This window comes from Hevea brasiliensis, unplaced genomic scaffold (assembly GCF_030052815.1).
Source record: "Hevea brasiliensis isolate MT/VB/25A 57/8 unplaced genomic scaffold, ASM3005281v1 Scaf7, whole genome shotgun sequence".
NCBI lineage: Eukaryota > Viridiplantae > Streptophyta > Magnoliopsida > Malpighiales > Euphorbiaceae > Hevea > Hevea brasiliensis.
The window spans coordinates 1,585,182-1,601,265 of record NW_026615250.1 but is presented as its reverse complement, the minus strand read 5'-3'; the positions used below and the strand labels follow the sequence as shown (position 1 = coordinate 1,601,265).

Below are 16,084 nucleotides of genomic sequence, written 5' to 3'. Positions count from 1 at the left end.
AGCAGCAGTTGCAAGAACAGGAAGTATACTAATTTATATTTATTTTAAAAAAATTGAAATTCCACCAACTCCATGACATTTCAATGTCGTCTTTGTCTTTGTTTTTGTTGTCCTTGCCTCAATTACTCCAATTAAACAAACCCAAAGCTCTGTGTATCTCTTTAAACAAGAACTTTGCTTTGTCTTGAATTCATATAAGCCTCCTACATTTCCTTCACTGTCTTCTTGGGCACCGAAGAAAATCAGGAAATGGGTAGGGAAAGCATAGAAGAAGGAGATATATCAAGCCCTCTGCTTCTCAAAGATAGATCTCAGATACGTGGAAGAGATGATGCCAATGTTGGTGGAGATGGGCAGAATGGAGGTTCTTCAGCAACAACTGTGGTGGTTATAAGCACCCTGGTTGCTGTCTCTGGTTCATATGTTTTTGGCTCAGCTGTAAGTCCTCTCTAGTGAATTTTTGAGCTCAAATTAACATCAACACCAACTTCCTAATTAATGTCCGCCCACCCGTCGCCAAAAATCCTTCCTTTGACGATGAGCTAATGTGAACTAACAAGGCTTAATGGGGTACCCAAATGGTATATTGTTATTGAATAACCATGCTATGGACAGGTAGGATATTCATCACCCACTCAGGCTGGGATAATGGACGACCTGGGTCTTTCTGTGGCAGAGGTAAACAATGATGGAAAAAAGAAGTAACAGAAAGCTGGCATTTTAATTTTTCATACATTGCATTTAATTTCTCATGCATTCCTGCCTCTATTAAATTCACATTTCACAGATATGCAAGTATATATGTAGCACTATGAATGCTGTCTTTTTGCATAAACTGTGAAATAAAGAAGTCTTGATAACTAGTTATGAACCTTTCCTTTTCTATGGATTACCCTGCATGTGAAGGGAAAAACATTCTCTCGTTAGAAATTTGATACCTTTGAGGCAAAATTACTTTGTGTTCTGTCTAATTAGATGAAAATGCAAATTTATAATTTCTTTTCCTTTTCAATTTGATTTTATTATGCAGTACTCACTATTTGGTTCTATAATAACAATCGGGGCAATGATAGGCTCAATAATGAGTGGAAGGATAGCAGATTACATTGGTCGAAGAGGTGTAAGGCTTTCTTGTTACTGTGATTATCACTAGCCATACCATGAAGTTCTATCAAACAACTCTTCTTAACTGTTTGGTTTTTATCTATTTGGTTGTGGTGAACCAGGCTATGGGCTTTTCAGAAATATTCTGCATCATAGGATGGCTTGCAATAGCATTCTCAAAGGTTCTCTTTCCGTGTCTCCTTTCCATTCCACTATTTCTTTAATTTGTTCATTCTCTGTATGATTGCCAAATAGAATGATATAGAATGAAAGCTTTCATTTCTTTACATGCATGGTTACAAAGAAGTGAACCTTGGATTGTCTTGCAGACATTCATTACTGAATTCCCAAGGATAAGCTACCTTTGAACTAATGCTGAAAATTTAAGCAATAGGATATTGGATCATCCTGATTGTGCAAAAGCAATTCTTCTTTAGAGCAGCATCCACATTCTTTAGTGGATGTAATTTTAAATGATCATAACTATCAGAGGACAGATAAAACTATAATGAAGTTTTGAATAGCATTATTTTTCTTGGTTTTAGTTTACTTCATTAACATTCAATGCATGTTGAAAGGCTTCTTGGTGGCTTGATCTTGGAAGACTGTTGGTAGGATATGGGATTGGGCTTCTTGCTTATGTGGTAAACTTTTTGATTTTGCAACCCATTTGATTACTCATTCACGTGTGGAGAATGTGGATTAATTCGTTTTCATCCAATTAATGAAAAGGTGCCTATTTACGTAGCTGAGATTACACCCAAGAATATACGAGGAGGATTCACAACATTGCATCAGGTAATTGTGTAGTATTGTTTAGTTGGCTGGAAGGGTATACAGTTTGTGAATGCCTACTTACCACTGATTCTTCAGTTGATGATATGTTGCGGTGCTTCAGTTATGTATCTTATTGGAGCTTTTGTGTCCTGGCGAATTTTGGCTCTGATTGGTAATATTTCTGTCTCTTTTTGTGGTGTTTTAATGCACTGTAAAGGTAATTGCATAATACATGGCTTGTCTGTGGTTTGACTTCAGGAACTATTCCATGTCTTGTTCAACTGCTAGGGCTATCCTTCATTCCAGATTCTCCTAGATGGTTGGTGAGCATTGTGAATTTGTAATGGCTCACTATCAGGCGATGTATGGATTACGTTTTTGTCAAAAAAGTAATAAAAGAATAATTAAGTTTTGTTTTCTGTTACTCTCAAAAAACTTTTACAAATGTGTTACAACTCTCAGCCCAAAACATGAAAAATGAAAATTGTTATGGGTATGCTTATGAAAAGTAGTTAAATGGCTATAATTTCTTTTGTGCATTGCAGTGAGGCTAGGAAAGATTGTGGTTTTAAATGTTAAATGACATTCACAGGCAAAGATTGGACAATGGAAAGACTGTGAAGCCGCTCTGCAGCGTTTTAGAGGGGAAAATGTTGATATATCTGATGAAGCAGCTGAGATTAGGGTAGGGCTTTTACTTTATTTGTACAATAACAATTTGAATCTTCTGGTTTCCACTTATCATTTTATTCTCAAACACTTTATGTTCAGAAAAAGATGGAATCTTTGGCTCATTTTGCATTTTTGTATTGATTATAATCTCAAAGCAAGAACTGAGATGGGGTTTTTATGGTTTATAGGATTATACAGAAGCCCTTCAACAGCATTCTGAAGCTACCATATTTGAATTGTTCAAGAGGAAATATGCTTATTCACTCATTGTGAGTTTTCTAAGTTAATCCTAGCTGCAGCATTTTTTTTTTCTTTTCTTTTTTTATGTTTCATTTTGTTTGATTTGGATTGGAGGGATTGCTTAAAGAATAATTGAAATCCTATTAAGGTTGGAGTGGGCCTGATGGTACTGCAACAATTTGGAGGGGTCAATGGCATTGCATTTTATGCAAGTTCTATATTCGTGTCAGCTGGTATGTCATCATTATAATTAATGAATAATAAATGAAAAGGAAAAGTGATGAATCCTAATTATATGACAGGTTTCTCTGGTAGTGTTGGAACTATTGCAATGGCTGTTGTCCAGGTCAATGACTTGACTTCTATTGTAATACATGTATTGCATTCTGCTTGATGCTTTTCTAAGAGATGGCATCTGATTTTCTGCAGATTCCAATGACAGCACTGGGAGTAGTCTTGATGGATATATCTGGGCGAAGACCACTTCTGATGGTAAGCACTCCCAGGAATTGTTCCAAATTTGTGATGTTGTTTGGAAAAAGAAACCCATCATGATGCTTAGAATTTTGCAGATTTCTGCAGCTGGAACATGCTTGGGTTGCTTCCTGGTAGCATTGTCATTTTTGTCACAGGTTCTCAAAAATTAGAGTCAACTTTTCTCTTGGTTTACTGTTTCTTTTTCCCTTGTGTTTACGTGGATTACAAGCTTGCCATTTGCAGGGCCTTCATAAATGGATAGAGTTCTCTCCCTTTTTGGCACTTATTGGTGTACTGGTATGTAAGTTTAGATTAATTTTAAACTCAGTTGTCTGTTTCTTCTTGATATATGTACACAGGAAAAGCAGATCATATGGAGGAATTTCATTTGGTATATGCTTTGAACTATTTTCTACCCGTTCTTGATCTGCCTACCAATTCCAGCATTGAAACCTTAGGTGGTGTTAGCATAACCCTCCGTTTATAGGTTAAGCTTATTGGCTTCTTTTGGAATAAATTATTTGCAAGAAAATAATTCAATTGAATCTCACAAAATCATGCTTGATTTCTATTTCTTTTGATTTTTTTTTTAAGTTAAAAAAAATTGAATTCTTTTATTCCAAACATGAGAATTGACCAAAAAGAAATCAATTGAATTGAATTCTTGTAAAATTCTAGTTTTCAAACAAGGAGATAGTGTATCGGTTTTCATACATTCTGTTCTTCATATGGAACTAAATGAATCTTTATGATGAAATGTTCTGTTATCATCTTTTGACTGGATTAGAATTGGCAGAAAAAACTACTGCATGATTTGGTAATGTTTTTGGAAAGTCTTTTCCATTCTTTAAATGGTATTGACTTTCTTTCTCAGAAAAGTACCACTTTACCGATTGGATCAATCCATTCATTACCCGGTGTTTGTTGTTCCTTATTTTTGTTGCTAACTTTATAATGATATTGGCTGTAACATTGAAATGTTGCCTCAAGCTTGTTTACCATTGCCTCATTTCAAACTTCATCTAATTACATATTTTTAGAGGAAATGCCTTGTATATATATATTGATCTGTTGAATTGTATACTCAGATGTATATAGGATCATTCTCACTAGGCATGGGAGGAGTTCCTTGGGTTATAATGTCTGAGGTAGGTTGACCTAATAGGGCTGGAATTCCGCAATCTTTGCTTTTCATAACCTTTCCATACATGAAGAGGACTTGCTGCCTGAAAATGGTTTCAATTTTAGGTATTTCCTATAAACATGAAGGGCTCAGCTGGAAGTCTTGTGACAGTAGTTGGCTGGCTATGTTCTGGGATTATCTCCTATGCTTTTAACTTCCTAATGAATTGGAGCTCAGCGGGTAAAATGATCAATGTGCTAGTGAATGTGTGCAAGCAAGTCTAGAATTATTTAGATATGATCTAATCTTTTTTTTTTTCCTTTATCTTTTTAATCTTTTTACCTCAGGAACATTCTTCATATTCTCAAGTGTTTGTGGCCTAACTGTTCTGTTTGTTTCAAAGCTGGTGCCAGAGACCAAGGGACGAACATTGGAAGAAATACAAGCATCCATGAATCCATTTTTATCCAAGTGATAAATTTGGCATCCTCACCTTACACTCATTCTATGTTTTGATGGATTGTAGTAAGGCCTGAGTACTGTAGCTCATGCAAATCTTGGATAGAAAATGGACCTGAAATATTTGGGTTCAAGTATGAAAAAACATATTGGTTTCCATGTGAAACAAGCTTTCTAAATGCTATATTTCATCATTTTGATATCCCATTTCAACTTATGCATGTTGCAGATTGTCGGATTGTTCATTGACTGGTTTAAAATGGAATAAGGTCAATTTGAAGCCATGGATGATTAAATCCAAATTCGTCAATTTGTATCAATTAATCTCAAATTTTGGCAAGCTAGGACAATTTAGCCCAAATTTGATTTTAGTAAATTATATTATTATTATTATTATTATTATTATTATTATTATTATTATTATTATTCAATTTTTTGAATTTTAATCAAAGTAATAAGTAAAACTTTATATTTTTTAATTTTTTTTTAAATTGTTGATTTTCTTTTTCAATTTGTTAAATATTTGTTGAATTTGATTTTTAATTTGAGAGTGAAATTGAAAGCGATAAAAATCAATTAATGGTAATTTTTTTACTTTAATTGTTAATTAATTTTGTTTTATACTAGGGTAAATTATTATTGGGTTTCTATAATTTGTTAAAATTAACTACTTAAAACTTAATTAGAATATCTTTATATTTTGTAAAATTAAACTCTTTAGTTCTTTGAAAAAAAGTTAGTCACTCTATTTTAGTCTTGAATTTTTATAATATTTAATTCACATAATTTTAATTATTTATACCGTTTATTTCCTATAATTTTAATTAAATTTTCAAAATAAGGGTCGTTTTAATTGGATTTTAAAAGAATATGTGAATTAAATAATTAATTTTGATAAATCGTAAGGACCTGATAGTAATGCACCCTTTACAGTATTATGATATTTTGAGAGGGAAAGTATAGGAGGGAAACCAGAGAAATGGAGGATGGCAGCCCCAATTCTGAACATCAATTAGAGGAAAATGGGTAGACTAGATTTTGACAATCTGAGAATTGTTGATGAGAGAACTAAACTGGGTTTGATTGAATTTGTGGGGTTAAGGGTGAATTGGGTAAGAAATCAAAACATAAATTTTGGAGAAGAAAGTTGGAAGAGGAAGCCAAGACAGAGAAAATTAAACAGTATTTTATTATAATTTAGTCAATTTAATTTTTTTAACTGACATAACGACTAATGAGGATTGACCGGTGGTTCACTCAGATCAGGGCACAAGTAATGAAGATATGGTACCGCCAAATCTTTTTATTTTTTCTTAAAAACTACAACGACCATAGTTCCTCACCTTCTGTTTGTTTCATAAGAAAATGGTAGGAGACAGCACACAAGTTCCCTTGAGGGGTTCTCTGCTTTAACATGGCATTAACATAGGCTACCACCCGGAGAGTGGTGCCTCTGCCTCTGGTGTGCTAGTGTTCAACACCTTCATCGCTGTTTGTGGTTCCTATGTTTTTGGTGCTTCTGTAAGTAACTAAGTACCATTGCACCCATTACCATTCTTCTTTCTCTCTAGTATAAATCTTAATGTGGTCTCCTTTCTTTTTCAGATTGCATATTCATCGCCTACTGAATCTGGTATCATAGATGATCTAGGCCTCTCTTTGGCAGAGGTAAGATATATAGTTAGAGCATTGTGTACTTTATCATAACTTATATGATTATTTCAGATGTTTTCTTGTAATTTAAATATGTAATTCTCACCATTCAGCACTCAGTTTTTGGCTCAAGTTTGACTATTGGAGCAATGTTTGGGGCAATATTTAGGGGAAAGATTGCAGATTTGATTGGTAGGAGAGGTGTAAGTTTCTCAAATTCCAGTGCTATTTCTGGACCTATTTTGAAATTCCAGACCCACATATGTTATCATATAGGTTATTATACTCATTGTTTGACAATATTCCTGAAACAGGCAATGGGGATTTCGCAAATATTTTGCATCATAGGGTGGCTTTTAATCTCACTTTCTCAGGTTCCCTTTTTTTCCTTGCTGTGAAGTTAATGTTTTGCCAGTTAAAGGTACTCCATGTGAGTGCCTCAAGGATATATAATTCAGTGATCTGCTTAGGAATTTTATTTATTTTATTTTTCTTTTCTTTTTGTTGTTAACATTTTTTTTTAAATAACAATAACCATCTCGTGCTTGTTGAAACTTGAAAGGCTGCTTGGTTGCTTGACCTTGGAAGACTGTTCATAGGATGTGGTGTTGGGGTTCTTTCTTATGTGGTAATTCTAAAAGAAATTGCTGTTTTATTTTTTTTTAACTTCTGTCAATTGAAAAAAGTTTTGTGATGTAGATAACTGTATACATAGCAGAAATAACACCGAAAAATCTTCGAGGAGGATTTGCAAGTGTTCATTGGGTAAAGCATAGACATTGTCAGCGTTGAAGAAAGAACTCTTTGCTTAAGTGTGTAGCTAATGCTTGTTTTCCAGTTCATGATATGTTTTGGTATAGCATTGACGTATTTTATTGGAGTTGTCATCTCCTGGCGGATCCTGGCTCTTCTAGTTACCATCATAAGTTGAACTCACTTTCTTTGTATTGACTTAATTATAAAATGATAACTTCATGCAACAGGACTCTTTATAATTAAATGCAGGAATCATCCCTTCTCTAGCACAGCTTTTAGGTCTATTAATCATTCCAGAGTCACCAAGATGGCTGGTGAGTTGGAGATGCATTAACTGAGTCTTGAAGAAGGGAAATACTAGCCCTATTTTATGATAATTTTTGTAAGGAAGCTTCTTTTTGCTAAAGCTATCATTAATTGCACTTTCTTATATCATGGTGGATCAAAGAACAAATCTTATTGAGATTGAATGATTAATGTAAATTACCTGCAGGCAAAGATTGATCAAGGAAAAGAGTCTCGAGCTGCTTTGAGGCGCTTTCGAGGAGAAAATGTTGATATTTCTGAGGAAGCTACTGACATTCAAGTAACTTTGGGCCCTTTCTAAATGGAAAGAAATGAAACTCCTAATTATTAAATTTGCTTGGAATTTGATAGAATTGAAATATAAACTTATCCTTTTGTTTTCCAGGAATATATGGAAAATCTCACATAGCTTCTGGAGGGTAGAATTCTAGACTTATTCCAGCGCATATATGCTCGTTCACTCATTGTGAGGTTTTAAGCTAAGACCGGAACTATAGCACTGGCCATTGTTCTGGTTATTCACTCATAAATGTGAATTTCAACATCTTTTTTTATTGCCTAATGAGATTCTTAAAATTTTCCCTATACAGATTCCAACAAACATATTAGGTATATTCTTAATGGATAGAAATGGAAGAAGACCACTTCTGATGGTACAAACACCAAGTATTCTATTTGTAATGATGTTGTTGTTGAAAAAAAGACCACACTAAAATTTATTGATGTTTTGCAGGTTTCTGCAGCAGGAACATGCTTAGGTTGCTTTCTAGCAGGGTTGTCATTCTCATTGCCAGGTCTATTAAATAATAATCAACAATAGTTTCTTTGAAGGATTATTTTATGTCATTATTACTTCAATTTTATTTCCCGAGAAATTAGTTCTTTGCCATGACTAGGACTTTCAACAGTGGAAAGAGCATATCGCCCCCATTTTGGTGTTTTTTGGTTTGATTGCAAGTCAACTTAACAGAGGATTTTTTTTTTCACATGCATACACTCAGGTCTCAGGCACTCGTATATTATGCGCATACTCACAATAAGTACTTCAGCAGTTTGGTTTATTTTACTGCCTTATTAACAGTAGGTTTTAAACTGCACAAGCACTTATTGATTTACAAAAGGAAACTCTTATCATCTTTGCTCGTGAATGCATGAAATGACATGAATTAAAATTTTCTCCAATGTTTTGAATCTTTACTAGCAAATCCATTTTGATAAGATGAAATACTCGTGAGATAAAAATGGATATAAATGAGTTGTGTGTTGATTTATTAGACTATGAAATCAGGTATATATGCATCATTTGTACTTGGGCTTTCTGGAATTCCTTGGCTTATTATGTCAGAGGTTAGTGAAGTTTATCAAACTTGAAGTTCCAATATCGTGCCTAATTAAGATATCCATATTTGGCCAAACTGACTAATGAACTGCTATTTCCGATATTTCCCATAAACATGAAGGGTTCAGCTGGAAGCCTTGTGTCTTTAGTCAACTGGTTTAGTTCTTAGATTGTTTCCTACATTTTCAATTTCTTAATGAAATGGAGCTCAGCTGGTATTTTTTTTTTTCTCTTCTTTTGCTGTCTTACTATCTCTGGATGTGTATGTGCATGTGTTTTTTTTCTTTAATTTTGCCATAGCCTAATGCAAGTTACCACCCCTTCATTGTTTCAGGAACATTTTTCTTATTCTCCAGTGTTTCTGGCTTGACTGTTCTGTTTGTTGCAAAGATAGCAACTGAAACTAAGGGAAGAACACTGGAAGAAATACAAGCAGTGATGAACCCATTAACAGAGAGAAGATAGGCCTGCCATGCTTAGGTGATGTATTTCCCTCTTTAAATATTTCTAAGATAAATCCATGCATTACAGTACTTGAAGTTGAGGTTCTTGATCCTATTGTTATTCTTACATTATCACTGCAAATATTCAAGAAGTTGTTCTGGTTATTCACTGAGACCTAGCACAACATTAGATGATTAATAAAACTTCTTGACTTGAAATTGTCTTTTATTGAAATTTTATTGGATCCAATTGTACCCTGCTCTATCTTGAAAATTTGAGCTCCAGTTCTACCAGAGAACTGCTTTGATTGATAGACTAATAAAAGTAACAATTTTAGACTGGAAATTCGTTTGGAGATCCCAATAGATAGAACTTTATAAACAATAGTTCCCCATTAGGCTATACTGAAGATTTCATATCTCAAATTCATAGCATTACATACTGTATTAGGTTTAGATAATGTATCAATTCAAGTCAATTCCATTAGCAGTAGGCACAGAAGATGAAATTTGGGGCTTATCCTCTGCTGATGCAGGAATGATAGATTTTAGTTTCTAGTCATTCTCTAGTTCTGCACTTCTCTTCGCAGCGTGCCTACTGCTTAGCATTCAAGTATAACTGTTTCTAATCAACTTAATTCCTAACTGTTTACTGAAAATCTTATGATGTGGCTTGTGTTTCAGATTTTTTTTTTTTTTTTTTGGGCTGAATTATGACTTGACCTGAAAAATCTATGGTTATTAACCTCAAAGCTAGAAATAAGGAAAGTGGTCCTTTTCTTAACCTTTTCTGCTAGGAGGAATAAGGTTCACCTGAGAAGAAACAAGATCATGCTGTGACTTTAAAATCAAGAAATAGCTGCCATGATTTGATAGGACACTAATAGAATTACATTCAATCGTATATTGTTCTCTCGAGTAACTTATGGAGGTCAACTTCTATGCAACCACTTGTGCTTATATATTCATGCATAAATTAATGTTTAGGCACCATTCTGCAGGTAAACAAGAGAGACATTACTTTAAGCAAGTGTATTCTCTATCTATCTCTTATTCTTTGCTCAATTCTTGAGAAGAAAGATGCAGAAGCAAACACTATCTTGTTTTTTCTTGATTCACCAAAGCAAGATATTAATTAAAGTGACTCATGCATGCAAAATGCAAATGACATGCCTTTTACATATTTCTTGCAGCAAACAAATTAATTTGGCCATTTTTTAGGGATACCCTGACGCTACTCCCTCTGCATATGCAACCTTTTCTTGCCTATAAACATAACGAACATATCATATATGCTAACAAAACAGTAGGCAGTAGCAAGCTTGTTTTAACTAATTTCCACCTCTTTATTTATCCCTTCATATGGCGAACCCAGCTGCGATAGATACCTTCAAACCAAAACCAGCAAACAGTAAAACCACCAAATCCTTTATTGAAATGTCAAAAGTTGGCACTAAGAGTGCAGCAACTGCTGCAGCCAATCTTGCAAACCTTCTGCCAACAGGAACAGTACTTATATTTGAAGCCCTTGTACCTTCTTTCTCGAATAATGGTGAGTGTGTTGTAGCAAACAAGTACCTCACCTTAGCAGTGATTGCTTGTTGTTCTCTAGTTTGCTTCATCTCCTCGTTCACCGACAGTTTCATTGGGCAGCAAGACAAGAAGCTTTATTATGGTATTGCCACCTTTAAAGGCATATATATATTCAACGATTGTGATTGCAACGATGGGAACGGAGAGGAAGAACTGGATGATAACCAGAAGGCAAAGTACAGAATCACTGTGATAGATTTTGTGCATGCCTTTGCATCGCTAACGGTGTTCTTGGTTTTTGCTCTTAGTAGCACTGATGTGCAAGATTGTTTCTTTCTTAAAGCAGGAGCTAATGAGAAACAACTGATCATAAATTTGCCATTAGGAGCTGGCATTTTGAGCAGCTTTTTGTTCATGATTTTTCCCACTAAACGTAGAGGAATTGGCTATGGAGACACGACACCATTGGGTCCTGAGATCCATGACCATCGTTTTCAAAACCGGTCCGATCTTTGAAGGGATAAAAATAAAGATAATCAGTATTGAATTGAAATTCAATATATATTATTAAATAAATATTAGATACTTATTATATAATTAATTTTCTTTATCAATTATTAATAATAATTTATTAATTCCTATTAAGATAACTAAATTTGTGGATTGAATTTGATAATATTATTATATTATTAAATTAAAATTTATTAATTATGTATTCTTATTTTTTATAATTTAAAAGAAATTTTATTAAATTTCAACAAGGTTACGTGTGTTTTTGTTATAATAAGCACGTAAATTTAAGGGGCATACACAAATTACATAATTATACAGTATAAAAAGAGAAGAAGAACAGGATTTAACGTGGTTCAAGCTTAAGGTCTACGTCCACAGACAAGATAAGAAAAAAAAGTTTTACTATGATAAAAAGAGTAAGATACAATTACTCAGAACTCTCAAATCCTAATTTCAAATATCTCACAACTCTACCGTAAATGGTAGAATATTATAATATTTATACTGTTCTGTACCGCTGGGGCGTTGCCCTTGCACCCCCAAGGAGATCAGTGGTGGGCTTCGAGCCCAGGCTTATTGGTCCATGCCTTTCGCTATCACCACAAATCTCATTTTTTATCTCAATCGGGTCGCAGTATGAAACTTTCAGGTCCATGAAAAATATATTCAAAATTCAAGCTACAAAAAATAACAGTTTCAAAAAAATAATTTATATGTAAAAAATGTTATTTAATATAAAAATCTCAAATAACAACAAAAATATATTAAAGAGAAGAAGGAATGGAGTTCTCAGTATCCTCCAATGGTTGACTACATGTATAGTCCACTATAAAGACTAAAGATAATAATAATGACACCTCCAATAATTTTAAAATTTTATGAATTGGATTACGACTTGTAAGAACACAATCACCATCAAACCAAACGTGGGTAATGGGTCATGTGACAAAAATGGGAAGCTACGAAAAGATAATTGAATTTGGCAACTGGCAGCCAATTATACAAAGATTACATATAGCCCTACAAGAAGAATATCCCATTGATGCAAAGCTCTAACAACTTGAATATCCCTTCTCTCATTAGCGAATTCTTACTTAGATTCAATTTATTATGAACTTAAAATATAAATACTTAAAACTCATATATTTAATATATGAATCTCATCATATTTCTTATATTTTGAGTCTATAATAAATTAGTCTAGGCACGTTTTATATTGTATTAATAATTGATGAAATGCCATAGATGTTGTTTGTGATAATTTGGAGCAGTGTGTGTGTATTAGTGTGCGTGTGGTATGGTATTGGATATGGACAGGACGGGTAGACACGGCTTGAGAGACACTCGCTGGGACCCGGTCCTTTATGGATAAGTCAGGGTAGACACGGCTTGAGAGACACTCGCTGGGACCCCGCATTTGGTTTATTAAGCGAAAGTCCAGCTTGAGAGACACTCGCTGGCAGAGGTTGGATTAAGAGAGCTGTACAAGGGATTAGCTCCCATATATGTACTATTTGAATAATATTGGGTAGGTGAGTGCTCCAAATTGCCTTTTTGTTGTTATGATGTGATTTGTATGAAAATTATGAAGGTGTTGCATTCCACTCTTTAGGATGCATTAGCTTTAGATAGCTATAAAAATTGTGATTAAAATTGGTATTTTACTCTCTGAATTAAACACTTACTCCTGTTCACCTATTTTTTTTAGACTAAAGGAGGAGTTTTTTTACAGAGCAACTTGTTTTCTTCCTTACAGATTTAACATCAGTTATTTAATTATTTTATTATTTTTCTAAATCTTAAATATAGAACTCTGCATGTGTTAGTAGTAGTATGGACCTTGTTAGAAATCGTGTTAATTTAAATTCTTAAGATTAATAAATGAAGATTTGTATGGTATTTAAACAATTTATAAGTGATGATATCAGGGTTGAGTGGGGCTCCCCTGACTTTAGTTTTTAATGGTTATCGGATTGGGTTGACCTGAATAAAAATATTTTATTTTATTTAATTTTATTTACATATTGGGCCTAAGTTTTTGGATATTGGTTACGGATTTGAGAACAGTAAGGCTTACTACGAGCCTCGGGGGCTTTATGCCGGCCCAGGTCCTAGTGCCGGTGTGGCCCATAGGTTGGGTCGTGACAAAGTTGGTATCAAAGCTTAGGCTTTAGATTTATGGAAAAATGTGCACCCAGAGTTGTCACATGTGGAGTATAGGATCCTATTTCGTCTTTTTCTGTAACTCCTTATTTCTAGCTTCTGCGTTATACCCTGAGTAATATAAGAGTGCTTTAGTTAGTATCTTGATTTTTGAGGAGTACATAGAGACGTGAAATAAATTTAGCAAATGTGTTTAGGTCTATCATGGAAATATGTACTTCAAGAAATGCTATGTTTCTATCAGTATGTGTAACACCCCTCACCCGTCTACAGTGTAGCCGAGCGAGGCGTGCTACACGGCGTGCCGGAGCACCTAGTCTGTGATTATCTCATTTTCTGAACTCAATTTGATTTAAGAAGTCTTTATGTGATATTCATAACATACTGGTTCTATTTTCATATTTTAATAAAATCAGTGTTTCAAAATAGTAATAAATATCCTGCAAGGTACCGTCTGTATTTCGGACAAACTGTCCTTCTAAACCTGTTAAAAATAGTTCAATATGATAATATTCTCAAAATCTCAACTATTTCATAGTTTCAAAATACAATCCATCTTAATTTACATTCATCCAAACACTCTCCATAGGAGTTTAATATACACAAATTATTACAAACCTTAAAGTTTTAGAATATACAAAATTACATAATAAAATGTCAAAATACAACTGATAGTCATTACACAATATCCTAAGTCCTACCATGTATACAGTGTAGTGCAGATGACTCTGGACTCCTGTGCAAATCTGATGTCTCACCCGGTCGTAGGTCTGCTGGGCTCCCTAGTTGTGTCTCCAATACCTACGCGTAGCAAAAGCAACGCACTAAACAATTCTGCTTAGTGGTGCCAAATATAAAGAAATATACACTAAAATAAAATAAATGAATTATTTATGAATTTATGACATCGATATTCTTTGCAGTTGCTCTTTATATTTTTATTTGCTACCATTTCAATTTTTGCTAATTTTGGTGGTGATGTATGTCAGTAAACTGGATTTAGCTATTTGAATTTAATAGTGCTTAAATTAACTGTCCGTGTAGCCTATACACTGACCAGACTGGATAAACAGATATACTGGCACTAGGTACCTAGTACCTCAGGCCTTTACACCATCAGTCACAAAGTGTTTCCCGGTATGCAAACAGTGTTGCTAAAAAGCCATATAGTCAATCAGGCGATAAGCCAAGTATAATAACACAATCTGTATAGCCTTAGGCTATTAAAATCACAGTGCGGCATAATAAGCCATAAAAACACAGTATGGCATAAAGCCATTTACAGAACAGCTGTCAGAATCCTATTAGCATGCCAACCTATCCAAACTAGTCAATTAGGAAAACTAGGGCACATTACAAATTAATTATTTAATTCTTCATTTTTTTGAGTTTACTAGTTATCATGTAATTCACAAGTCAATGTAAATATTGACCTTTTTAGGTAATACGGATAAGTTGATTCTAGTATCAACATGTCACAAATTGTAATTCAATATGCTGCCAATATAATGCAATTTACCCTTTTCACAAGTTGACATTTATTGCCAATTTACTTCAAGCTTCATTGTAGGTAAATGTCAAATTTTCAGTTTTAGTGTGCTAGATTGGTCTAGCTTAATGTCCTATTTCTCTTGGTTTGTAGCTTCTGGTCAAAGAAGCAAAATTTTAGCTCTATGTCTTATTGAACTTTTGACACAAATTTCAGGTCATTCTGAGTTGTATAGACCAAGATATGATCAATATACTAAAACTGGACAGATTGTATCTTTAGTGTAAAATTTGGTCAATTTTAGGTCAAATTCAGTTCTGGCAGTTTTGATACCCGAACTTGGGTAAGCAATTTGACTTGGTACTGGCCATTTCTGGGCTTTGGTGTCTTCATAAGAATTGTATCTCTATGTCTAAGCTTTCCATGGTAAAAATTTAAGGTCATTTAGACCTGTTTTGAGTGATTTATGGTCATCTTAATGACTATTGTTCATATGGTTAAAAATATGGGTTTGCAAGATTGCAATTTCGGATTTGGTCATTTTTAAGGTCAGTTTCTAGGTAGAATTTTGGCAATATTTCTACATGAAAGTTGGCCTATTTTGTGTCTAATTTTGCCTCTCATTGGCCTCATACCAATTGGGTTTACAATTTTGCACTTATAACCTAATTTAGGTACTACCAACAACACACAACCTGCACATGAAAATCACACTTCCATTTTGACAATCCTCCTCCTTCCAATACTTCAATATTCATTCATGGCACTTCTATACATATTCAACACAATTCCAGCAAAGCATTTTGGGCAAAACACTCAAGTGTTTAATGCACACAATACACCATTAATATTTAACATTTACTTCAACCCAAATTCAATATACATCAACACTTATATTACACATACACTTCCATGGAAATTACACAAACTACCCACAATTCAACACCATCATATTTCATCAATAAATTTCATAAACTCACACACAATTTCATGAGATTAAAGGCTGCCAAACATGGCAGTTTACTAAAGTATCAAAG

At 34.0% G+C, this 16,084-nt stretch overlaps 2 protein-coding genes and 1 pseudogene across 2 annotated transcripts; all 3 read left to right on the top strand.

Moving 5' to 3' along the window:
- Positions 1-65: 65 nt before the first annotated feature.
- LOC110642571 (sugar transporter ERD6-like 5) lies at positions 66-5,059 on the top strand. Its single transcript, XM_021794662.2, has 18 exons — positions 66-438; positions 616-678; positions 1,031-1,120; positions 1,227-1,286; positions 1,683-1,748; positions 1,837-1,902; positions 1,978-2,053; positions 2,140-2,204; positions 2,474-2,566; positions 2,742-2,822; positions 2,942-3,026; positions 3,096-3,139; positions 3,223-3,285; positions 3,366-3,425; positions 3,514-3,567; positions 4,359-4,418; positions 4,519-4,633; positions 4,741-5,059. Exons 1-18 carry the CDS (start codon positions 250-252, stop codon positions 4,866-4,868), a joined length of 1,458 nt encoding a protein of 485 aa, XP_021650354.2. The 5' UTR covers positions 66-249; the 3' UTR covers positions 4,869-5,059.
- A 1,158-nt stretch (positions 5,060-6,217) lies between these two features.
- On the top strand, positions 6,218-8,817 carry LOC110642565 (sugar transporter ERD6-like 5; annotated as a pseudogene).
- A 1,470-nt stretch (positions 8,818-10,287) lies between these two features.
- LOC131177678 (protein DMP10-like) lies at positions 10,288-11,398 on the top strand. The gene has a single exon (XM_058142783.1). The coding sequence runs from the start codon at positions 10,712-10,714 to the stop codon at positions 11,396-11,398; it is 687 nt and encodes a 228-aa protein (XP_057998766.1). The 5' UTR covers positions 10,288-10,711.
- The last annotated feature ends 4,686 nt before the right edge of the window (positions 11,399-16,084 follow it).